General features: G+C 42.4%; 1 protein-coding gene across 2 annotated transcripts in view; it reads right to left on the bottom strand.

The window, feature by feature from the left end:
- paplna (papilin a, proteoglycan-like sulfated glycoprotein) overlaps window positions 1-26,861 on the bottom strand; it is an 83,142-nt gene that overhangs the window by 37,706 nt on the left and 18,575 nt on the right. The window contains exons 6-14 of one of the 2 annotated variants that reach the window (XM_051723173.1): window positions 26,712-26,814; window positions 26,421-26,551; window positions 16,557-16,680; window positions 16,363-16,443; window positions 15,297-15,469; window positions 15,088-15,211; window positions 8,734-8,860; window positions 8,412-8,483; window positions 1,670-1,874 (exon numbers count right to left, since the gene is read on the bottom strand). In XM_051723173.1, the coding sequence (XP_051579133.1) occupies window positions 1,670-1,874; window positions 8,412-8,483; window positions 8,734-8,860; window positions 15,088-15,211; window positions 15,297-15,469; window positions 16,363-16,443; window positions 16,557-16,680; window positions 26,421-26,551; window positions 26,712-26,814 (1,140 nt within the window). The remainder of the gene's footprint in view (window positions 1-1,669; window positions 1,875-8,411; window positions 8,484-8,733; window positions 8,861-15,087; window positions 15,212-15,296; window positions 15,470-16,362; window positions 16,444-16,556; window positions 16,681-26,420; window positions 26,552-26,711; window positions 26,815-26,861) is intronic. The other variant, XM_051723174.1, reaches the window with a different exon arrangement.

Raw genomic sequence — 26,861 nt, 5'->3', positions numbered from 1 at the left:
AAAGAACATAATTTTTTAGATATTGCTTTAATACATAATTATTATTATTATGAAATTATTGTAAACATTACTGTTTGTGCTGCATACTTCAGAGCACTCTGCTCTCTGTTATCTACCACACACACACACACACACACACACACACAGAGCATGTGATGATCATGATGAGGTGTTTTCAGTGTATGAGCGGTTGGCTTAACACATTAATTTTGAAGGGCACAGCACATGCAGATGATATATTTATTAAATTAAAATCGCACCCTTTTGCGGTATAATAACCTCACTAGGACATATCGCGATATTAATTTAATTTTGCATTCAAAAATAAATTTTCGTCCAAATATATTTAATTCTGTGTGTTTTATATATAGCTAATACAATTTTTTTGACTGGATTCAATGATTTCATCCATGTTTTCCTATCACGGAAATCATAGGGCCCTACATGTGGTAACAACGGTATAAGCAGACTCAGATCTTAAAAAAAACAAAAAAAAACATTGACATTTACATATGGAGGTGTAAAGGCCACATCACCACACTACCACCTCTGCATGTGAATTCATTTATTTAAAAAATCAGCGGTTCGACCTTTGTCACTGTCTCAAATTTACAACTTAAATGTTTTTGTAGTTAACACAACAGCAATGCTGGAATGAAAAAAAAAATAGATTTTGCACTGTATCAATACTTAAACTAATTCGTCGGAGCAACGCAGAGATAACAGCAGATGAGTAGAGAATGTACATGACAGGGCTTCTTTCATGACAGTCAACCATTGGTGTTGTTTGTGTATTTGACACCTATCCCAAATCCCGATCATTACCATGTTTTTGTACTTGTATCAAAAACCTTGTTAGCGTCACAGTCAAACAGTTTTACTATACTAAAACATTTTCCAGGACAAATAATTATTTTCCATGACTTTTCCATGACTGGAAAACTGCATCGCAAAATTCCAGGTATTCCAGGACATGTGGGAACCCTGTTAACGCTGTCTCTGCATATTAAGATGACATAGGAGAAAGTATTAACTCTGAAAAAGTTACATACTACAGCTTTAAGTCACTGTCATTCCTTTCCGTGCAAACACGCCTCCTTTGTACGTAAATTAGGCTTATTATAGATTGCGCTGCTTTCACGAAAATTGCCTGGCACAATTGATATTGTGCTATCCTTTTTATTTTATAGAGATGTTATTGTACTTTCTATTGATCATATCAGCAGTAATTCATCAAATAATGATCAAATGATTGAGAAGAGCTTTATAACCTGGCATATATCCAGAAGCACGATGTAGTCAAGCGCACTTTCGGCATGTTAAAGAGATGATCAGGTGTCTGGATCACAGTGTGTCAGATCATGGTGGTCTGCTGCATCCTTCACTATATAGTGCTCTGAATCTGCCCGCAAGATCGAAATTATGCATGCATATGGCGTTCAGAAGCGATTTTGTGGGCGTGTTTGAGTCACTGCCTGATCTACATAATTCTTTTAGTGAATCAGGCACTAAACCAACGCAAAGAGTGCATTCAAATAACTGACACTTTTACCGGGCAGAATTCATTCTTAGTGAATTCTCCCTTTGTATTTACATACATCGTAATCTGACATATCTGTATTACATACACATCTGAATTACATAATTACATTACATATAGTTTATTTACCTGTTTCCAGCTGGAAATTCTGTATTGAGCACATTTCTGCATGTTACACGTCTGCTGGCTGAGAGGTCTGGGAGCGTAAGCAGCACACTGTGAGTCCTCAACCACTCGAGATCCCACTGAGTCATGAGACATACACTCCACTCTCCTCACCTGAGAGCCCCCACCGCAAGTCACCGGACACGGGTTCCACTTGCCAGTCACCCAACTGATACACATCACCAGAGAGCAAGAACAACAAGAGTGAGTTATAGATTTAGAGGTTTTATTTAGCTAAACTCCATCCCATGCCATTCAATAAAGCGCTTGCTCCCACAGTGCCCAACAAACCCAAAGAAGCAGCTTTGGGTCATTCATGGATTAAAGGAATATGGTGGGTTAAAAACAATTAAAGGTCTATCAACAGCATCTGTGGTATGCTGTCGATTACCACAGACAATATTTTTGACATGTTCATCAGTTCATTAAATTAAAAAAAAAAAGATTGTATTTTTGTTAACCCTCCTATGGTATTCAAAAACAGCACCTTCCTTTGGTATATGCAGTCATTTTTGATCGGAAGGTTTAGATGTGTAACCCTTTTTAAAAAATAAAAAAAGGTGTGTGTGTGTTCTGCATTGTGAGTGTGTTATCGTCGCAACCCTTCATTTCTGAGTGTGTATGTTTAGCACTGTGGCTGATTTATTAGTTTTACTTGACAAATGTTAAAAAAAAAAAAAAAAAAAAAACCTATTGTGTTAAAGTCTCACCAGTTCATTCTTGTGTGTGTGTAAGTGTGTGTGTGTGTGTGTATGTTTTGCACTGAAGATGTTTATAGTCTCCCCCTGTAATTTCTTTTTTGTGTGTGGTGGGCAGACTACTGTGTGCCTCATAGCCAGCACACCAGGTCGACACGTAACCTCCCCCAACATAGTTATGAGTGTCGAACGGCCCTTTTTGGGGACAAGTCAACTACCCAAGAGATAGACACAGGCTTAAACCAGTCGTGGCCTCTTTTCCCCTTCTCTTTTTTCCACTCCCTAAAAAAGAAGGGGGATTATCCCACTGGGCCGCCAGGTCTAGTTGGGGGGTGTCCCTCCCAAGGGGAAGACACAGCGGAGACCACACCTCGCCCAAAGGAGGGGGGGATATTTAAGTGGAAAATATGTCACATGGTCTTTCCAACCATGTGGAGAGTCTTCAAGGTAGATCCTGCCCAATGGGGGAGGAGTTACTACAAACATGGAGACTGGGGCAGAGGGGCTCTGCCCAAGAAAGACGCAGTTTGCCAACAGGGAAACGAATTAGCAAAAGATATATATCGCATGGGGTTAGCCTTACAGGGAACCACCACATGCGGAGCACCTACCCCAGAACAGGACTCTTAGTTAGCACGTGTACTGGGCCGACAGCGAATCTCTCCGAAAACTCGACCACCACAGAGCTCGGAGGAAGTCAACCAGGGAACAAACTTGTGAACACTACTGGGAATTAATGGCGCACGTCTTCAGCTCAAAAGGAGGTAGAAGGCACTATGTGCAAGCGATAAACCCGGCTGGCTATCCCGGGCTTATCCGCTTGTGTTACGTGCCACTACCTGGGATGAAACCGGTTCCACCCGGAGGTTGTAGAACCTTGCAAAGGTTTTGGGTGTTGCCCAGCCCGCTGCTCTGCAAATGTCTGTTAGAGAGGCACCCCTGGCCAGGGCCCAGGAAGCCGCTACACCCCTGGTAGAATGGGCTCATAGCCCTACCGGGGGCGGCATGTCCTGGGCGTGATATGCCATAACTATGGCGTCAATGAGCCAGTGGGCGAGCCTCTGCTTGGAGACAGCGCTTCCTTTCCACTGTGCACCAAAGCAGACAAAGAGCTGCTCAGAGATTCTAAAGCTCTGCGTGCGATCCAAATAGATGTGTAAAGCACACACCGGACACAGCAACGACAGGGCGTTCAGGAGGGCAGACTTCAAGGAGAGTGCCTTAAGCTCAGCTGACTGCAAAGGCTCAAAGGGGGCTCTCTGTAGACCCTGAAGAACTACAGAGAGGTCCCACGAGGGAACGAGGCATGGTCTGGAGGGATTCAGCCTCCTGGTGCCTCTTAGGAACCTGATGATCAGGTCGTGCTTCCCTAAGGACTTACCGTCGACTGCGTCGTGGTGTGCTGCTATGGCGGCAACGTACACCTTCAAGGTGGAAGGGGACAGCCTCCCTTCCAACCTCTCCTGCAGGAAGGAAAGCACTGATCCGACTGCGCATCTCTGGGGGTCTTCCCATCGGGAAGAACACCACTTAGCAAACAGACGCCACTTAAAGGCATACAGGCGCCTCGTAGAGGGGGCCCTAGCCTGAGTGATCGTGTCTACCACCGCGTTCCGTCCAAGGGCCAGACATGGAGATTCCAGAGGTCTGGTCGTGGGTGCCAGAGGGTGCCCCGTCCCTGAGAAAGAAGGTCCTTCCTCAGGGGAATTCACCAGAGGGGAGCTGTCGTGAGGAGCGTGAGGTCCGAGAACCACGTCTGGGTGGGCCAGTAGGGTGCTACCAGGACGACCTGCTCCTCGTCCTCCCTGACCTTGCACAGGGTCTGTGCAAGTAGGCTCACTGGGGGAAATGCATATTTGTGCAGGCCAGGGGGCCAGCTGTGTGCCAGCGCATCTATGCCGAGGGGAGCCTCGGTGAGGGCGTACCAGAGCGGGCAGTGGGAGGATTCTTGGGAAGCGAACAGGTCCATCTGTGCTCGTTCGAACTGACTCCAAATCAGCTGGACCACCTGAGGGTGGAGTCTCCACTCTCCCCTGAGGGTAACCTGCCGTGACAGCGCGTCCGCTGTAGTGTTGAGGTTGCCCGGGATGTGAGTGGCTCGCAGCGACTTGAAGTGCTGCTGACTCCAGAGGAGGAGACGGCGGGCGAGTTGTGACATACAACGAGAGCGCAGACCACTTTGGCAGCTGACATATGCTACCGTTGCCGTGTTGTCTGTCCGAACTAACACGTGCTTGCCTTGGATCAATGGCCGGAACCTCCGCAGGGCGAGCAGAATTGCCAACAACACAAGGCAGTTGATGTGCCAATGCAGTCGCGGACCAGTCCAGAGGCCGGCAGCTGCGTGCCCATTGCAAACAGCGCCCCAGCCCGTTTTGGAGGCGTCTGTTGTGACCACGACACGCCTGGAGACCAGTTCTAGAGGAACACCTGCCCGTAGAAACGAGAGGTCTGTCCAAGGGTTGAAAAGACGGTGACAGACTGGCGTGATGACCACGCGATGTGTCCCGTGGCGCCATGCCCATCTCGGGACTCAAGTCTGGAGCCAGTGCTGAAGCGGCCTCATATGCATCAACCCGAGCGGGGTGGCCACCGCCGAGGATGCCATATGCCCCAGGAGCCTCTGTAAAAGTTTCAGTGGAACTGCTGTTTTCTGTTTGAATGCCTTCAAACAGGCCAGCACCGACTGGGCGCGCTCGTTCATAAGGCGCGCCGTCAAGGAGACTGAGTCCAACTCCAAACCGAGAAAAGAGATGCTCTGAACCGGGAGGAGCTTGCTCTTTTCCCAGTTGACCCGAAGCCCTAGTCGGCTGAGGTGCGAGAGCACCAGGTCCCTGTGTGCGCACAACATGTCCCGAGAGTGAGCTAGGATTAGCCAGTCGTTGAGATAGTTGAGAATGCGAATGCCCACCTCCCTTAACGGGGCAAGGACAGCCTCTGTGACCTTCGTGAAGACGCGAGGAGACAGGGACAGGCCGAAAGGGAGGACTTTGTACTGATATGCCTGACCCTCGAATGCAAACCGCAGGAAGGGTCTGTGTCGAGGAAGGATCGAGACGTGGAAGTACGCATCCTTCAGGTCTACCGCCGCGAACCAATCTTGATTCTGGACGCTCACCAGAATGCGTTTTTACGTCAGCATCTTGAACAGGAGTCTGTGTAAGGCCCGGTTCAGTACTAGCAGGTCCAAGATTGGCTGCAACCCACCGCCTTTTTTCGGTACGATGAAGTAGGGGCTGTAAAACCCCTTCTTCATCTTGGCTGGAGGGACAGGTTCTATCACGCCCTTCCGTAGGAGGGTAGCGAGCTCCGCGTGCAAGGTAGCAGCGTTTTCACTCTTGACCAATGTGAAGTGAATACCGCTGAACCTGGGCTGGCGCCTGGTGAACTGAATCGCGTAGCCGAGTCGGACGGTCCGGATCAGCCATCGCGACGGATTGGAAAGCGCAAGCCACGCGTCCAAGTTCTACGCAAGGGGGACCAAGGGGACAACATCGTCAGACGTACTGGCAGGTGGGACCTTGCGGCGGGGTGGAGCTCGAGGTGCCACACCATGTTGTGGTCGTGCTGAGTCTAGGGACATTGAAGCACTTACCTGGCTCCTTGTTACCACCCTCGGAACAGCCTGGGACGAGGGAGGAAGAGGCCTGTCCTCGTAACCCGTGGAGACTGCCACATTGGGGGCGGCTGTGTGCCACAGCTGGGCGCTCAGGGGTGGAAGTGCCACCGCTGGAGCGCCAATCTTGCAAGAAAAAACCCGTGGACGGTAGTCGTGGTGAGGACCGTGCACACCGGGTATGTGACCCAGGGAGGAAGAAAGCCGCTTTTTTGCTGAACTGTTGGGTACCACAGCCACTTGGGCATGCGGTGAAATTAAAAAAAAAAGGCAACAAAAGATTTTCCGCCCGGCCCTCCACCGGGGATGGAGTGGTCTTTTTACCAGCTCCAGGTGAGTGGGTTCCCTCGTCTCTGGGTCGCCCGTCTCAGGGGCGCTTTGATGACCTCTGTGGGTTCTTAGGCGCCAGCTGTGAGATTTCAGAAAATATACTCTCTTGTTTTCTGCCGAAGCGCCCAGGGGCGTTCTCTGCAGTGCACCAGTGCAGAGGAGCTGAAATGCACCGTCAGATCCAGCAGAGGTGAATGAACAGTAGAATTCAGCTCAATGAGCATGACCGTTCGGCTCCGAAGTGAAAATCTGAATGAGTGGTTGCATACCAGCACCTTTTATACCCGTATGTCCGGGGGAGTGGCATGCAAATACCACTCGCCAATTTTCATTGGCCTTTTATCAAAGACCAGAGGTGTCTCGGGCTCCCAAGAGTGACCACTAGTGTCACTACATCGACACAACGTCGAGTGAGTGACAGATAGGGAACCATTGTTTTATTCAAATGTATTTCGGTCAAAAACGACTGAATATCATAGGAGGGTTAAAACACATGAATTCTTAGGCAAAATGTGTTATTTTGAGCTGTTAAGTCGTCTTAATAGTCCTTTTAGCAGTGGGGCTGCTTTTCTAGGTGGATGAACTTATGGTTATGCGTTAACAATGGACAGATGTTTAAGTTAAATTTAACCCGAAATATTCCTTTTAAGTGAAAAGTCAAAAGCCATTTTATTAGTTTACAAATACATACATGTACACAACTGTACATGATTTAGCATAGAAAGATTTCAGAATTTTGGAAAATGAGAAGGACAAAATAAGTGCTTAATAAAAACACTTAGCTTGTCAAAGCCAAGCAAGTTTTGTCAAAACCAGAGGCCTGAAGATAAAACAGAGTCATAAAGATATGTCACGAGGGCACAAAGAATTCGGTCTCTCCCACAACAAAAAGGAAAACCACATGTCCTCTGCCAGGTTGATCTGCTCAGGGACCATGAGAACCTCATGTGTCTGTACATAAACATCTGAAGAAAATGCCCAGGGTGATACCATCATGACAAGTGAATGGCTTTTTATTTTAATCACCCAAATCCTGGTTTCTGTTTCACACACAAATGTATACGAGACAACCTGAATCCAGTGAACAAAGAATACACCCAGACTGTGGATCTATCTACAACACATATATGTGTAATACACACAATATGTCAAAAATCTATGGATAAAAAACATATAGATCTATAGTGCCCACAAAACAGAGACTTAAACAGACAATTTCCTACTTAGAACTCAGACAACAGCTCAGCTCAGAGACACAGGATCAATGTCTTGCTAAAAGGGGTATACATGTTATATTTATTGAGGTGAAACTATTGCAGTGTCTATAAAACACATAGTAAATCCTACTCAGATTTACAATGGAGGAACAAGGCTCTCACAAGTCTCTAACAAAGAAAGCATCACACTAAACGTAGTGTAAAACACTGGTGCAGACTGAACTCAAACACATATTGCTGGTGTGGAATGTACTTTCTAGTTCTCATTTTCAAAAGGTTTAGATGACTTATAACACAAATATATTTGTGTTGTGTTGTATAGGACAAGTTTTAATATGGTTTGGGGTAATGCTCACAAGGAAAGGGTGGGTAACAGTTGAGGCCAAAGTATACTTCGGTTGTCCACGTTGCTGATCATTTCATGCATGACACAAATCATCAGCACAGCAAGGGCAGACTGTCCCCGTGTGGCACAGATTTTCTCGACACGCGGACAGTCCTCGTCTGTGCACACTGTGACCGCATGCCGTTGACTGTAACAGTATCACAAAACAGTTGTAGTGTGCATGCGTCGAATATGTTTGTATTCGCCCGCGGTCAAAGTGTAGACTTTGAAATGCAACGCGGTCAACCGGGTGCGATCCGATCCGGACCACAGAAAAACGAAGTACACCCAGGCCTTTACACCAACATACTTAAAATTCTTTTAAAAATCTCATAATCTAGCCCAGAGTTCCTGACCCGAGCATATGAAACACTGCAGATCCTTGAGAGATTGCAGAGACTGGACATGTGTGAGTTTGAGGTCATGCGTTGCAGTACTTCAGCCTCTCGGGGGCTGTTACCTGTATACTTGCACATTGACTCGTGGTGGTTCCATTGGCCTCCACAACAGCGGCTCGTACACATACGCCATCCTTACAGAACAGGAACAGTACAGCCAAAGCTGTGAGACCCAATGGATCTCCACAAGTCAGAAAGCAACCGCAAAATTTTGACACATGCGGAACAATATGAACAGGTCAAATAGTTACTGAAATTCAATAAAAAATTTACTTGGTAAAGCATCAAAGGAACAAATTTAAGCAAGCCATTAGTTTTGGCTTTAAACTGAATATCAAGTGTTGATGTTTGTTTATGCTGTGTTGAAACTGTAAAAATTCCTACCTGCGGGTTTGTGGGCATTGCTGTTCATTGCATGTGCGGTTACTGAGGGGTCGAGGAAGAGAGGCACACAGGTAATCAGGGTAGGCTTCGTTATCAATGGTACAGAAGACCAGACGGGACTGGTAACCTAAAATATGTGGAAAAAAATGTCTGAAACCACACTGTAAACATGTTTTATCAGGTATATTTTTCAGGTAAATTTTGTTTCATGTGGTAATACAGTTGTGCTCAAAAGTTTGCATACCCTTGGAGAATTGGTAATATATGTACCATTTTGAAAGAAAACATGAGTGAGCAGGCAAAACACATTTATTTCTTATGGGATTCATATTCAACTGTAGGTTATAACAGAATGGCACAATCATAAAACAAAACATGGCAACAAAGAAAAAAATGAAATGACCCCTGTTCAAAAGTCTGCATACCCTTAGTTCTTAATACTGTGTATTGCCCCCTTTAGCATAAATGACAGCGTTCAGTCTTTTGTAATAGTTGTCTATGAGGCCCCAAATCCTTGCAGGTGGTATAGCTGCCCATTCGTCTTGGCAAAATGCCTCCAGGTCATGCAAAGTCTTTGCTCATCTTGCATGAACCACATGTTTGAGATCTCCCCAGAGTGGCTTGATGATATTAAGGTCAGGAGACTGTGATGGCCACTCCAGAACCTTCACCTTTTTCTGATGTAACCACTGGAGGGTCAACTTGGCCTTGTGCTTAGGGTCATTGTCATGCTGGAAAATCCAAGAGCGTCTCATGCGCAGCTTTCGTGCAGACGAATGCAAATTGTCTGCCAGTATTTTCTGATAACATGCTGCATTCATCTCGCCATCAATTTTCACAAGATTCCCTGTGCCTTTAGAGCTCACACACCCCCAAAACATCAGTGAGCCACCACCATGCTTCACAGTGGGGATGGTATTCTTTTCACTATAGGCCTTGTTGACCCCTCTCCAAACATAGCGCTTATGGTTGTGACCATAAAGCTCTATTTTGGTCTCGTCACTCCAAATTACAGTGTGCCAGAAGCTGTGAGGTGTGTCAAGGTGTTGTCAGGCATATTGTAACCAGCCTTTTTTGTGGCATTGGCGCAGTAAAGACTTCTTTCTGGCAACTCAACCATGCAGCTCATTTATCATCATATTGTGCTCCTTGAAACAACCACACCATATTTTCCAGAGCAGCCGGTATTTCTCCTGAGGTTACCTGTGGGTTTTTCTTTGTATCCCAAACAATTCTTCTGGCAGTTGTGGCTGAAATCTTTCTTGGTCTACCTGACCTTGACTTGGTATCAAGAGATTCACAAATTTTCCACTTCTTAATAAGTGACTGAACAGTACTTACTGGCATTTTCAAGGCTTTGGATATCTTTTTATATCCTTTTACATCTTTATAAAGTTCCATTACCTTGTTACGATATTTTGAAAGTTCTTTTCTGCTCCCCATGGCTCAGTATCTAGCCTGCTCAATGCATCCACGTGAGAGCTAACAAACACATTGACTATTTATACACAGACATTAATTGTAATTTAAAAAGCCACAGGTGTGGGAAATTAACCTTTAATTGCCATTTAAACCTGTGTGTGTCACCTTGTGTGTCTGTAACAAGGCCAAACATTCAAGGGTATGTACACTTTTATTCAGGGCCATTTGGGTGATTTCTGTTATCATTATGATTTAAAAAGGAGCCAAACAACTGTGATAATAAATGGCTTCATATGAACACTATCCTTAAATAAAAGACAGTTTTTTTGCATGATCAGTCATATTTTCAAAATCAATGCCAGGGTATGCACATTTTTGAGCACAGCTGTATCTAAATGAACTGGGCTTATTCAAGTCAAAAATACTGTTTAATCCTGACTAAATTAGGATACATTAGATCAAGAAAAAAAAAATTCCTTAAGGTAACAATTGCATGTATCCACTTTTTATAGTGAACAGAAATGGTTATTCAATGTCAAATCAACCGAATTTCAAAAACTTCCCCGGCAAAGAAAAAAAAAAAAGATTTTACAATTATTTTTATGTAAATAAATAAAAGGAACATTTCTATTTTCAACATTATTTGTAATTCAGACATTTGTTCAGGACCTTAGTTTCATATCATGTAACCCACATTTGGTTTAAATTGAAAAGTTTACAACTTATGCATGGAGCCACACTGAGAGCCCTATATCTCTGGAATTTAACCACATAGGGTTAAAATGAAATATTAAATATGAAAACACCAAAAGACAAGTTTGTTTTGAACCAGAATCTAAAAAGATATTAAGATATCTTTGATGCACCTGGATGTGTGATATCTTTGACACACCTTTGATCCCATTTTTTAACCACTGGCATATAAAGCAACAAAGAGGGGTGAAGTCAACTGATTTAATAATAAACATATCTATCACTGTGTAAAAATAAAATAAATGATGCTGCCCCCGTTCTAAGATTATTGTTTTGACCTGTATTTTTTCAATAAAATCATAGGTGAAAATTGTCATTTTGACCCCCTCTACAAAATAATGAATTATTCAGTAAATATTGTTCCATGGCATTTAATATTTTGGCTTTGATCATCATTTATGTATTTCTTTCACCAGTAATATATATATATATATATATATATATATATATATATATATATATATATATATATATATTTATTTATTTTATTTTTTTAATCAACATCAACATTTTGAGCCTTTTGACAAATCCTTTTTCAAAACAAATACATCAGTCACATATACCTATATAACAAATATGTAAAGAAAACCCAGATGTAAGACATAAAAAATGTAGCATACCAGCAGTATAACAACAGTGTTTCCTTGTTAACTGAGGTTCTGTTTTATTCTTACGGACAACAAGAGTACATACCGATAAATTCATATAGACTTGCCTTAACAGAAGGGGAGCTGCAGGATCTACAAGCCCCTGTATCCTGGCACCCAGCCTATTTTGCTTTCTTTCCCAATAGATATTCATCAAGACTCTACAAGCTTATTTGAAGCCATAAAGAATAGTCCTCCCTAGTTGTAACAATATGCCTCTCAATCGAACATCTAGGTCCAGAAGGAGGCGAGTTGCCTGTACACCTGCTGTCAAAGATGGCTGATCTTTCATTGGAAATGGTAAATATAAAACATCTCTTTTAAGCTCTTCAACCAGTGCCACTGTTGAACTAGGACGTTCCTCAGGACGTACCAGTTGGCTCTAGTTTAGCTGGTGGCACTGGTGGAGACTCATTCGCTCGTTATTACCAGTGGCTTGTCTGGGCCTTGAAACATCCTACATATACTGTGCAGTACTGTGTATTTTTCTGCAAGTCTTAACTTATGAATGTATTTGTTATACTTCCATGAAACGATTTTTTTTTTTTTTTTTTTTTTTACAGAATCTCCAATGCCCACCAAGGGTTAATGACAGCCAGGAGAAAACAACATGCACATTTACCTCTATTGCTGAAGCAAAGTCCATTGTTGTAGGACATGGATAGTTGTGCATTCACTATACAATTTTGTGTACTGAACATGCATATAACTGTCAATACCACACAAGTGTCCCCTGCTACAACAAACATTCAGACCTTCAAGGCCCAAGATGATTGGGCCAGCTTTTGGGAGATTTGCAACATATAAGTGGCCTTGGGTGTTTATAACTCTGACAACATGATCGCACAGGAAATCAACATACTGCTTCTGAATGTTCATGTACCCCTGAAATCGACCCCATTCCACAGATTACTGAAAAACTTCATTCATCAGACAATTTTACATAAATTCAAACATGTTCACATTTCCCTGTGGTGCTACTGATAGCATGTTGAATGAGCAATCTTCGAGACACGGGTTCTTGTCCCATGAAAACCAGGGAGTAATCTTGTTCACTCTGAGCCATGGGTTCAGGTAACATGGAAACCAGAAAGTAATTGGGTTAACATTAACAATGATTCAGAGGTTGTGTTTTTACTCTAAAATTACATTTTTACTCCACTGACGGTTTGGTTTAGGGTTGGGGTGTGGGATAAACAGTTCGTCTAATGAAATGTGCATTCCTGTTTACTGTATTAGATAATTTACAACCAAAAATACAACTGAGTTTTCACGCCACCCTGTGGACATTTCACCTCAACAACTCTTCCAGTTTCGTCCACTGGGGTCAGTGGTTTGAAATACGGTAAACAGACTGATTTCAGCAACAGAATTTTCTGCCTCCTGTTGCCAAATTGTGTGATCAGTCTGACTTTGAGCAAGGGTTATTTACAACAGTTCCACTGTGGTAGTAGACACATCCTGTTTAAGAATTGTGTACACTGTTGCTATCCCAGCTGGGCAACTGTCCTTGGCACCCAGAACTAGCCTGCCTGGAAGAATGGATTAGGCCTCTGGGGTAAACTCCTGTAAGTGGATTGCAAGAGCTCAGTAATTTGCACTATTATGAATGCAAGCATTGCCTTGCATAATGCCTCTATTAATATGTTAGGATATGTTTTATTCAAGGTATGAGGATTGTGATATTAACAGTGGCTTTGAGTGTCCACCATGATGATCTAACATGGCAGCCCTTTCTGTGTACCATTTAGCCTTTGATGGTTCCACTCTGCAATTCCCCAATCTAATTCGCAGATTTCTGAGGTGTGCAAGACGTTATAATCCTGCTCACATCACATCCTCCCTTGTGTGGGACTTTTACAGGAAGCAGGCTTCAAGTGGAAGTCCACGAAGACGGCTTTCATGCTGGCTGTTTCTTCCAATCTTCCAAGAGTCGCTGAGCTTCATGACTTGTCCTTTAGTAAGGGCTTTGAGGTGTTAATACAACTGCACAGTTCACATGATCTGATCAGTTCTTTTTTATGGTGGTGCCCATAAAGATGAAGGTCATCACTCTAGCATTCAAGAAGACTCAGTAACCTTTACCTTGACAAGTCACATGCAATTCCATCAGAGTTGTTTCTTCTTAATGAACTGTCTCGACTGCACATATGTTCTGTGAACACCTGGATGAAGTGGCCACTTTGTACCTTTGAAAAATTTAGCGATGCCTCACCTTAAGCTGTGAGCTCTATGGCTTAGATAAGTTCTGTTTCTTATGATTTTGTTGGTTTTGGTCATCTGCATTAAATATGGAATTTGGTGGTCAGTAAGAATGAAGCAGAATGCTGGTGATGTAACCATGGCTTGTTGAATTCCGGATGACCACCAGAGTTCACTGTAGATTTTTGGAATGTTTGGAGTAAGACATTCCAAAGCTGGCTGCAGAGTAACAGTGGCTTAGGGTCATTAACAAATAAGGTTGTCTGAGAAAATAAAAATTATTCATCTTTTCTAAATCTAGTTTAAAACACATGTGCCTTTTTGTTATCTTGTGTTCTTGTTGGTTTCATAACATTTTTAAAAAACATTTATTGCATCTTCTACAAAAAAAAAAGAAAAAAGTATTAAAATACTGAATACGGAGTGAGTGGACAATCACTTGATCATTAATTTTAAAAAAGTGACCATGTTTTTCCAAGTAATTTTGCTTTTTTTTTACAAATTAAATTTTCTTTAACAAATATCATTCTTTTTTGAGTCAAGAATATCAAGAGGTTTTCTTAGGGTTACTCCACTTTACCTGAATAAAATGTGCATTTTCAGAAAAATTTCAAAATAACAGATTTATTTATTTATTTATTTATTTATATTTTCATTTCACAGACAGCCATGAGGGTCTAAAGGGCATGTTGGTTACACCATCTGACTTTGATCAAAGTCTTTCTAGCAGTCCACTGGTGGGCCATCTTTGGAATGCTCCCAGGAAGCGTTTCTGCTAAATAGCTCTGCTTTGATTTGGTGAACAAAAGATTTTCAAATATGATTTTCTTATTTTAAAAATAATAATAATAATAATTAAACACTATTCCAAACTACTTATGACAACTTTTTTTTTTTTTTTTTATATAATTTCAGCTTTTAATGATACTTTGTTTTTTTTTACCGTCTCCAGATGGTTACACCACTTTTGATTTTAAGCCCCAGAAAAACAAAAAAAATATCAACGACTTTGAACTCATAAATTTAAGTTTCATAGTATATCATAGTAGAGGTGTATTCAAGTAATTGTTTTGTGTGAATTGTATTTTATATATTTACATAACCAGAACAAGCCCACTTAAATTTCCCTCAGCCCAGTCTATGTGTTAATGTAATGGTTGGTATATGCTCTTCACTTACATGGCTGGTGCTGCAATCATCCACTAGTGTTAAACAGTCTCTGGCAATCATGTGGGATTCAAAGAACCAAGGTCACATAAGTAACCAGTTGACTTTGGCTAAGCCTGACAAGTTTAGTAAAGGTAAAGTGCCTTAGGGCATTGACACTGACCTGAGCCACACGCTTTACTGCAGGCAGACCAGGAACCATAGCTCCAGTAGTAGCCTTCTGTAGAGGGTCCATTAGGCAGGTAATACTCATACTCCACTCCCTCGTTGGGCTCTTGAGTGATTAGCTAAAGAGCAACAGAAACAGTGATGGCAGCCTGTCAGGAATACTTAGCATATCCAAATCAACACACATATGAAATTCGCTCTTACTTCTATCACTAGGGGCTCGGTGGTAGGGCCACGTCCAGTGATTACTTCTGGGGTGTTTTCCCCCTCTGTTCCCCTCTGGTAATATAGCATGGTGCCGGCAATAGGTGTAGCACGAGAGAAATCAATCACCCAGTGTCCATTAAGGTAGTACTCACCACGCAGGTTTTTGATTGCTGTTAGAAGCAATATGCAATAATAAAAATGGTAACAATTATGTGACAGTGGATTAAAAATCATAGTCATAGAAATCTTCGTAAAACAGAGAAAAGAAAATACACAATGCCAAACCTGTGAATGAGATTGAGATTATTTCTTTGGGCACTTTCACACTTAAGCTTTAGGTGAAAACCCAGTCCATCTCAGAGATTGGCTTGTTAAGTCTGGATTACATTACATGAATTTAAAGCCGATTTTAGCCCCTGAAAGTCAGAGTTGGAGAAAATGGCAGTCAACTCCAATTTCTTATCAAACATGTTTGATCATTTTGAGCCGACTATCCACGACTACAGAGGAAGTCTCATGGTGTATGATGCTATACGACTCAAATCTGACGTCATAGAATGAGCATCCAATTAAAATAAAGCACGCGGCGCAATGAAGCTCAAGAAATGAAAATTGCAAACAAGCACTCAAGCGAAGTTTAAGGCACTCACGGTGCAGTCTATAGAGGCCATACTGGACCAATCTTCCCACCCAAGACCGCACTCAAATGCATTTGACTTGTTTCTTTCGTGTCTGGGAGCACAGAGTAACAGCATTAAAAAAACAGCCAGTTTCCGTATCCATGTTTGTTAACATCCGTTGTGCGGCTCTTACAATGGGAGGCTGTGTGTTTCTGCATGAGTTTGTGACCATATCGAATTGACTTGAAAGTCGGGTAGTGTGTGATCCCCAGTCGTTCAGTGTGTGATTTTTGTCAGTTTTTGTCTGTAACGATTTTCAATAAGTGTATGATGCCAAGTATTTTGAAATCTGTTCCGATTTTAAAAAGTCGTGTAGTGTAAACCAGCCTTTAGTTTGAAAGCTGTTTTCTAAACTGGGGTGTACTTTGCTTCCATACACTCACCAAGGTAATTGCGTGTGGCTAGAGTCTCCTTGACACTGATAGTTGTTGCCCCAACAGGGATAATGAACATTTGATTGTAACCTGTAAGTAGGGGACAAAATATCTTTGATGACCAAGGAGGACCCAAGCAGGCATGTTTACTCACAGGGACCATAAATCTAACATTCAGGGCTGTTGGAGCTGTGGAGTGTTACCTTTGGGCAGGTTGCGCATTGAGAAATTGTTTTTGACTAGATTGCACGTCTGTCCATTTCCTCCACACTGTAGGCAAGGGTCCTCCTCTTGGGGCGACTCTAGCATATTATCACACCCAAGACGCTATAAGCAGACAAACGAGAGAGACAGCGGTATATTTCTCAGAACACACCTCTCACAGTCAAGGTCCAAAAAAAAAAAAAAAAAAAAAAAAAAAGGGGACACAGTTTTGTTGCTGAACTATTTAACAAAGATACCATTGTTTAACTCCACACCCATTAGATTCTTTACATCCATAGAGAAATATCCTGCAGGCAACTAAAGCACTATAGCTTTTTGAGACAACAAAGAAATATTCAAAGGAATCACACTGTTATAGTTTTCACATCTGCAGAAAGCAGTGCTCGAACTAGGCTGGTACTCATGCTTTACACGGTACTGGGAATTATTCATGCGTACTGGCAGCTTGCATACACATTCGTCTGATTTTAATGGAGTTTATCTGACAAAATTGAAGTTGGATTTTTTTTACAGTGATATGTGGTTCTCTTAAAGACTCAGTAACCATACTGTATATTTGTTACGATTCACTGTTGTCTGCCCTGTGTTTTGCCTCTGTCATCTGTTCCCCCTGGACTACACTTCCCATAATCCCCTGCTCTGATCACTTCCACCTGTTCTCAATTGTTCTCACCTGTGTTCCATTCCCTCATTAGTCAGTGTGTATTTAATGCCCTGTTGTTTGCTTAGTCCTTGTGAGTTGTTATGTGTATTTATTCAGTTCGTGCTCCGAGTTCTAGCCTGTTTGTTTATGTTTTGTTCTTGTTTCCTGGTTCCTAGTTTTGCCCTGTTCTGCGTTTATCCAGTCTTGTATTTTGTTTTATTTATTCATCATTAAATTTGCTGCACTTAGGTCCTGCTCCTGTGACCTCCCTCACTGTAACAGAACAACTCACCACCGAAATAGATCTAGCGGCTCATTCAGCTGACCCGAGCGAATTTACCCATCCAGGAATATTCCCATCTGTTTAGTATCCTTGCCAGATACACAGAGTTTTCTGATTCCACCCTAAAATCCATCTATCAAATCAGACTCATTGCACACCAGTGGAGGGAGTTACCGGTGACCGGAGATTACACGTGGGAGGAGTATGTTGAGCTGGTATTAGAGACATTCGCTTCAGCGGATCCTCCTCAATCTATCCTGGTTCCGGTTTTCGAGTCTTCCACGCCTGAGTCCACTCCATGCCACGTCACATCCACATCACAGTCGGCTCCATGCCATGTCATAGCCATGCCTGAGTCTGCTCCATGCCATGTCACAGCCATGCCTGAGTCTGCTCCATGCCATGTCACTGCCACGCCCGAGTCTGCTCCATGCCATGTCACTGCCACACCTGAGTCTGTGTTCCATTCCTTCATTAGTCAGTGTGTATTTAATGCCCTGTTGTTTGCTTAGTCCTTGTGAGTTGTTGTGTGTTTATCCAGTTCGTGCTCCGAGTTCTAGCCTGTTTGTTTATGTTTTGTTCTTGTTTCCTGGTTCCTAGTTTTGCCCTGTTCCACGTTAATCCAGTCTTGTATTTTGTTTTATTTATTCATCATTAAAGTTGCTGCACTTAGATCCTGCTCCTGTGACCTCCCTCACTGTAACAATATTAGCATTGTCACGATACCAAAATTTCAGTAGTTGGTACCAATACCAGTAAAATTTCACAATTCTCGATACCAATTTTGATACCACAAAAAATGAAATAAAAAAATAAATAGGTAATATGCTCTTCAACATGATCTTTTAGCCTATTTAACAAAGTTTAATGTATCAATGTAAATAATAATTCAAAACTATTGCATGCTTCCTTGAAGAGTTTATCAGTTAAGTGAACATTGCTTGTGGCTGTTCTGTCGGGCACTTCTCATGCACCTTACAGTCTAGCTGATCCCACAAAAGCTCAATGGGGTTAAGATCCATAAAACTCATTTCCAATTATCTGTTGTCCAGTGTTTGTGTTTCTTTGCCCACTCTAACCTTTTCTTTTTGTTTTTCTGTTTCAAAAGTGGCTTTTTCTTTGCAATTCTTCCCATAAGGCCTGCACCCCTGAGTCTTCTCTTTACTGTTGTACATGAAACTGGTGTTGAGCGGGTAGAATTCAATGAAGCTGTCAGCTGAGGACATGTGAGATGTCTATTTCTCAAACTAGAGACTCTGATGTACTTATCCTCTTGTTTAGTTGTACATCTGGCCTTACACATCTCTTTCTGTCCTTGTTAGAGCCAGTTGTCCTTTGTCTTTGAAGACTGTAGTGTACAACTTTGTATGAAATCTTCAGTTTTTTGGCAATTTCAAGCATTGTATAGCCTTCATTCCACAAAACAATGATTAACTGACAAGTTTCTAGAGAAAGCGGTTTCTTTTTTGCCATTTTTGAACTAATTGACCTTCAGACATGCCAGTCTACTGCATACTGTGGCAACTCAAAAACAAACACAAAGACAATGTTAAGCTTCATTTAATGAACCAAAAAGCTTTCAACTGTGTTTGATATAATGGCAAGTGACTTTCTAGTACCAAATGAGCAAATGATTACTCAAGGATAAGGTGTTGGAGTGATGGCTGCTGGAAATGGGGCCTGTCTAGATTTGATCAAAAATGAATTTTTTCAAATAGTGATGGTGTTGTTTTTTACAACAGTAATGTCCTGACTATACTTTGTGATCAGTTGAAAGCCACTTTGGTGAAGTACCAATTTCCTTCTGAAACAGCAAAATCTGTACATTATTCCAAACTTTTGGCCACCAGTGTATATATATATATATATACATTTGAAGTCAGAAGTTTACACACACCTTAGCCAAATACATTTAAACTCAGTTTTTCACAAGTCCTGATATTTAATCACAGAAATCACTGCCTGTCTTAGGTCAGTTAGGATCACTACTTTAAGAATGTGAAATGTCAGGATAATAGTATTGAGAATGATTTATTTCAGCTTATATCTCTTTCATCACATTCCCATTGGGTCAGAAGTTTTCATACACTTTGTTAGTATTGGTAGCATTACCTTTAAATTGTTTAACTTGGGTCAAATGTTTTGGGTAGCCTTCCACAAGCTTCTCACAATAAGTTGCTGGAATTTTGGCCCATTCCTCCAGACAGAACTGGTGTAACTGAGTCAGGTTTGTAGGCCTCCTTGCTCGCAAATGCTTTTTCAGTTCTGCCCACAAATTTTCCATCAGATTGAGGTCAGGGCTTTGTTATGACCACTCCAATACCTTGACTTTGTTGTCCTTAAGCCATTTTTCCACAACTTTGAAGGTATCATTGTCCATTTGGAAGACCTATTTGCGACCGAGCTTTAACTTCATGGCTGATGTCTTGAGATGTTGCTTCAATATATCCACATAATTTTCCTTCCTCATGATTCCATATATTTTGTGAAGTGCATCAGTCCCTCCTGCAGCAAAGCACCCCTACAACATGATGCTGCCACCCTCATGCTTCACGGTTGGGATGGTGTTCTTCGGCTTGCAAGCCTCACCCTTTTTCCTCCAAACATAAAGATTGTCATTATGGACAAAAAGTTCAATTTGTTTCATCAGACCAGAGGAAAGTTCTCCAAAAAGTAAGATCTTTGTCCCCATGTGCACTTGCAAACTGTAGTCTGGTTTTTTTTGGTGGTTTTGGAGCAGTGGCTTCTTCCTTGCTGAGCAGCCTTTAGGTTATGTCGATATAGGACTTGTTTTACTGTGGATATAGATTCTTGTATATCATCCAGCATCTTCACAAGGTCCTTTGCTGTTGTTCTGGGATTGATGTGCACTTTTCTCACCAAACTACACCACCGGTCAAAAGTTTTGAAACACTTATTCTTTATTTTTATTTTTTTATTTTTTCATATTTTAGAATAATAGTAAAGTCATCAAAACTATGGAATAACATAAATGGAACTATGGGAATTATGTTGTGACTAAACAAAATCCAAAATAAATCAAAACTGTGTTATATTTTAGCATCTTCAAAGAAGTCACCCTTTGCCTAGAATTTGCAGACATGTACTCTTGACATTTTCTCAACCAACTTCTTGAGGTATCACCCTGGGATGCTTTTTAAACAGTATTGAAGGAATTCCCATCTATATGCTGGGCACTTATTGGATGCTTTTCTTTATTATTTGGTCCAAGTCATCAATTTCAAAATCTTTTTTTTTATTATCATTACATTTTAGTTTTATAATGAAATAAATTAATATGGTGGTACAATTATATTTTTGTCTACAAAACTAATTTCAAACATAAAAGCATACGCCTTCAGATCAAAAGATTTTTAAGATCATGAAAAACATTTCAGTCAAGTGTTTCAAAACTTTTGACCGGTAGTGTACGTTCATCTCTAGGAGACAGAATCCATCTCCTTCCTGAGCGGTATGATGGCTGCGTGTTGAACGTGTACAGATGAATGTGGTACCTTCAGGCATTTGGAATTGCTCCCAAGGATGAATCAGACATGTGGAGGTCCACAATTTTGTTTCTGAGGTCTTGGCTGATTACTTTTGATTTTCCCATGATGTCAAGCTAATCAGAAGCTAACTGGCTAATTGCCTAAAGGCTTGACATCATTTTCTGGAATTTTCCAAGCTGCTTAAAGGCAAGTTAACTTAGTAAATGTAAACTTCTGACCCCCTGGAATTGTGATATAGTCAATTAAAAGTGAAACAATCTGTCTGTAAACAATTGTTGGAAAAATAACTTGTGTCATGCATGCAGAAGATGTCCTAAATGACTTGCCAAAACTATAGTTTGCTAATATGAAATCTGTGGAGTGGTTAAAAAATTTGTTTTAATGACTTCATCCTAAGTGTATGTAAACTTATGACTTCAACTGTAAATCTAAACAAATATAAATATATGTAAAAATAAATAATTAAATATACTGTACCTCTTAAAGTGTAGATCTTTGCAGATTTTTTGCAGATTAATTGCTCATATTTCACTCTATGTGAGTTTGTTGTGTCTTTATACCTGCAGTGTTTTAATTCCTTCCCCAGATTATTCTTGAGAAAAACTGAAAAGCCCTATGCTTTGATAAGCACTGTTTCTGCTATCCTTTAAATAACGCGAGTCTCAAAGACTCAAATAGCCACAAAGTAATATTTTTCATGACTTTTTTCTGCATTTTTGTCAGGTGTGAGCATTATTCAGCAAGCCGCACTTCACCCAGTAATGCTTTGCGGTATGAATAAATTATACAAATGACTACGTGCTGCTCATAGTTTTACTGTTTGCCAATTTTATTTACGCTGCTGTTATTGTATTTGTTGTAACTTGCAGTTATTTGCCATTTTGTGATTATTCAGAGCTCATCTTATATTTAATATGTTGTTTTTGGTTGTCACCATTATTGTGATTTGTATGTCAAATAATGAGGTCCACCCGAGATACGGAGTTAATGTGGTCATACAGACATGCACTCTGATGTGTAAGTGATTACAAAATTAAAGCCATTACATTATTTTAAAATAAAAGCCACTGTGTTGGCTTTACCTTGCAGAATTTATTGAATTTTTGCTTTGTTATGGGGTCTGCACGGGCATGTTCGAGCCCAGGGCAGCCGCCTAAATCGCCTGTAGGTTCTTGGGCAGCAGCGGGACGGCCCAAATTACCCAGCGGCTCACTGGGGAAACGCTCGGTGCTCCTGATGGCCTGTCCACTCCTGTAAACTGATGAGCCAAAACATTATGACCACCTGCCTAATATGCTGCTGGTCCTCTGCGTAACATCCAAAACAGCACCGACCCACTGAGGCATGGACTCTACAAGACCCCTAAAGGTGTCCTGTGGTATCTGGCACCAAGACATTAGCAGCAGATCCTTCAAGACCTGTAAGCTGCGAGGTGGAGCTGCCGTGGATCGGACTTGTTGGTCCAGCACATCCCACAGATGCTCAATCGGATTGAGGTCTGGGGAATTTGGAGGCCAGGGCAACACCTTGAACTCTTCATCATGTTCCTCAACCTATTCCCGAACAATGTGTGCTGTGTGGCAGGGCGCATTCTCCTGCTGAAAGAGGCCACTACCATCATGGAATACCATTGCCATGAAGGGGTGTACCTGGTCTGCAACGGTGTTAGGTAGACGGCACGTGTCAAGTTGACATCCACATGAATGGCTGGACCCAGGGTTTCCCAGCAGAACACCCAGAGCATCACACTCCCTCCACCGGCTTGTCCTCTTCCCACAGTGCATCTTGGTGCCATCACTTCCCCTGGTAAACGACGCACATGTACATGACTGTCCAAGTGATAAAAGAAAACGGGATCCCACCCCCCATATAGGTTATAATAATAGGCTTATACGCTTATTATAATAATACAATTTATAATAATAATAACAAATTTAAATAGTTATTGCCATCTGGACCCATACATTCAGTCAGGGCTTAAATTAGGCTGCAATGGTCCAGCACCTTTGCTTGTTTGTCAATCTATTCTATTTCATTTATGCTCCTAAACAGGATTTGTTTGACACATTTCACACATTCTGGCTCCATTTCATGAGCATACTTGCTCAGAAACCTTTCAAGTTCATTATGCTGCTTCGCTGCACTCTGTTCCGCATGTTGGTAGAGGCAGCTATTCAAGAGCGGCGTGAGACCGTGTGCCCCTGCATACAGACGCTCGTTCCATTTCTCCATGGTTCGATCTCTAATTCATACAAATCGTGAAATAGCCTACTGCATGGAAATCACATGCTCACCCATTTCTGAAATCAATATGCAGTGGCAATTTTGCTTAGTTTATTCCCTTAAGAATGTACTTAAACATTGTACATTTTCTTTTGTAAAATAATTAGATAGTTTAGCTTGTTCAAATGCAAGATTACGCTTTACCTCGGGAAAGAAGAAGATAAACTTGCCCCAGCGGTCATCTGATTTTTATAAAATGCATAAAATACATCTAAAATACATTATAAATAACATGTTATTTGTCACTTAATGTAAAATACTAAATCAAATAACTATTTTCACAATTAAGTTAAATAATGAAAGACAAATTATATAACAGAATCCCAGTCAAAGAGATTCATCTGAGAGAAAAAAATATATTCTATGAAATACCATACAGGCCTATGAATATATACATATTTAGACACTCATATTTTTAATTGAATGGATGTTTTAACAGCAATCACACAATTTTAAGGTTTGCCACCTCCGAAATCTCAATTTAACCCCTGCATTCAAGACAAAATGTTTTATTAAACTGCATCTTGTCACGTTTCTGTGTTTTGTGCATGTTTTGTGTTCATGTCTTTTATTTTGAAAGTTTATTCCTGTTTCATTGCCATGTCATGTGATCTGTTCCCTCATGTGATCCTCTCTTGTTCCATGTGTTTTGTTCTCATTGGTTTGTGTTCATGAGTCTTGTTATCTTGTTATCAGTTCTGTTATGTCATTGGTTCATGTTTCATTGTCTTATTATTAGTTCAGTCTTGTGATTGGTTGTATTGTTTGCTTGTTACCCATGTCTGTGTATTTAGCCCTGATGTTTGCCATTGTTCTTGGTCAGGTATTGTTTGGTGTAATGTTGTTTAAGCTAAGTCAAGTCAAGTCACGTCAAGTCAAGTTTTATGTTTGTTTTGTATTCACGTTTTTGGATTTCACTCTTCATGTAAATAAACAGTGCACTTGGCCAGCATACGTTACAGAATACCTGACCGACTATGAACCCAGCAGTTCAGCTCCTACGCCTACATCAGGGGAATCATCCCCTGGAGGAATATGTAGAGGACTTCTGAGCTCTGGCCTGCAGGGTGGACTTTAATGATATTGGCCTCAAGGACTTTTTCCATTTTGGGCTGAATGAGCCGGTCTCCTCCCTAATGCCTGATGGTCGAATTACCCTCAATCTGGCTCAGTTCATTGATTTAGCCCTACAGCTGAGTGGTTCATCTTTCACTGTAGGAGCGGCTGAGGAACTATGCACTCCTATAGCGACTGCCATGTCAGAGCCGTCCACCGTCATGGCCGCCGAGCCAGAGTTTCCTGTCATGGCCGCCGAGACAGAGTTCCCCATCATGGTCGCCGAGCCAGGGTCCCACGTCCTGGTTGCCGAGCCAGGGTCCCCCGTCCTAGTCACCGAGCCAGGGTCCCACGTCCTGGTTGCCAAGCCAGGGTCCCCCGTCCTAGTCACCGAGCCAGGGTCCCCCATCCTGGTCGCCGAGCCAGGGTCCCACGTCATGGTCGCGAGCCAGAGTGCCATGTCATGATCGCCAAGCCAGAGTGCCACGTCATAGTCACAGAGCTTGCGCCACCTTCTGCACCGGATCCTGAGTATACTTCATGCCATGTCACAGCCACACCTCGGCCTGCTCCATGCCATGTCACGGCCACGCCTCGGCCTGCTCCATGCCATGTCACGGCCACACCTCGGCCTGCTCCATGCCATGTCACGGCTACACCTCGGCCTGCTCCATGCCATGTCACAACCACGCCTCGGCCTTCTCCATGCCATGTCACAGTCACATCAGAGTCTATTCCATGCCATGTCACAGCCACGCCTCGGCCTGCTCCATGCCATGTCACAGCCACACCTCGGCCTGCTCCATGCCATGTTATAGCCAAGCCTCAGTCTGCTCCATGCCTTGTCACAGCCAAGCTTCAGTCTGCTCCATGCCATGTCACAGGCCTGCCTCTTCTCCACGGTCCAGGCCCGCCTCTGCTCCACTGTCCAGGCCTGCCTCTGCTCCAAGATCCAGGCCCACCTCTGCTCCACGGTCCAGGCCCATGCCTGCCTCTGCTGCAGGAGCCAGCGTCCACGCCTGCTACGGCCAACAGGCCAGCACCCACGCCTGCCACGGCCTACAAGCCAATGCCCATGCATGCCACGTCCAACGAACCAGCTTTGCAAGCCTCAGCGGCCACGTTATGCCATGCTGCCATTCCTACCTCATCGTGCCATGTTACCACGTCTGCCACATTACGTGACCCTGCCTTGCCATGTTACCACGTCTTCCACGTCAAGTGACCCTGCCTTGGTCCTCCGAGCCTCCGGCTCCACCCTGGCCCTTCGAGTCTTCGGCTACTCTCCGGGTTCCCAGTTGTCCAGTTTCACCCCTCGAGCCTCTCATGGCTCCACCTTGCATGGCTCCGCCCCTTGAGCCTCTCATGGCTCCACCTTCCACTGGCTCCGCCCTGGTCTCCTGCTCCACACTCTGTTTTTGCCAGGCCACGTCCCACACCCTGTCTCTCCAGGTCATGCCTCAAGGACACCGCCACCCCTCTCCAGTTCCCTACTGAACTCCATATGTTTTTGTTTGGCCGTCGGGAGCCGCCCCTTGTGGGGGGGATATGGCACATTTAGTGTTCATGTCTTTTATTTTGAAAGTTTATTCCTGTTTCATTGCCATGTCATGTTCCCTCATGTGATCCTCTCTTGTTCCATGTGTTTTGTTCTCATTGGTTTGTGTTTATGAGTCTTGTTATCAGTTCTGTTATGTCATTGGTTCATGTTTCATTGTCTTATTATTAGTTCAGTCTTGTGATTGGTTGTCTTGTTTACTGGTTACCCATGTCTGAGTAGACCCACCCAAAATAAAAATTTACAGAAGTAAAACAGTAACACATAAATAAGCATAAAAATGAGGATGGAAGGATTGAACAAACATCTAGCACATCATTTACTAAGCCAAGCCAGGCAAGAAATCACGTTTTGTAAAATCCTAAGAGCGCATGGTATTTTGGCACAATGACAATTCCAATTACATTTTTAACTATATCACATTTATAAAATAATTATGAGATTTATTCTGCACTCACACAATGTACAAAAGATGTAAATGATTACAAAGTGTTGGAGAACATTGCTAACCTTACAGTGCCCCTCTACACAGATGTTCTTTCCTCCAGGGTGGCAGGGTGTGCCATCCACCACAGCAGATTGATGGCGATAGTAGAAATTCTCTCCCCTGGGAATGCAGTTGAGCTCACAGGGGTTCTCTGCTGTGGACCCATATTTAAAGCATATTCTACATAAATCAACTTCATCTTTAGATATTTGAAATAAGCCTCAATTTAGAGTTCATACTTTTATAGTAGTTGTGTACCTCTCTATCAAATATAATCAGAATATTACAATTATAACATTCCTGTTTGTACACACCACCATAGTATGGCAGCCATTTGTAGCGTTTCCCTTGAAAATCAGTGCCATCAAACTGAGAGCACTGCTCTTCTCTGAAGTCTCTGGAACCCTCAGGACAGTCCTGAAATATTTAAATCGATATTAATACATCATAATGTATGATTATGC

This window comes from Myxocyprinus asiaticus, chromosome 17 (assembly GCF_019703515.2).
Source record: "Myxocyprinus asiaticus isolate MX2 ecotype Aquarium Trade chromosome 17, UBuf_Myxa_2, whole genome shotgun sequence".
NCBI classification, from domain to species: domain Eukaryota; kingdom Metazoa; phylum Chordata; class Actinopteri; order Cypriniformes; family Catostomidae; genus Myxocyprinus; species Myxocyprinus asiaticus.
Note: the sequence above shows the minus strand (reverse complement) of the source record. Positions and strands in the feature narration are given on the sequence as shown.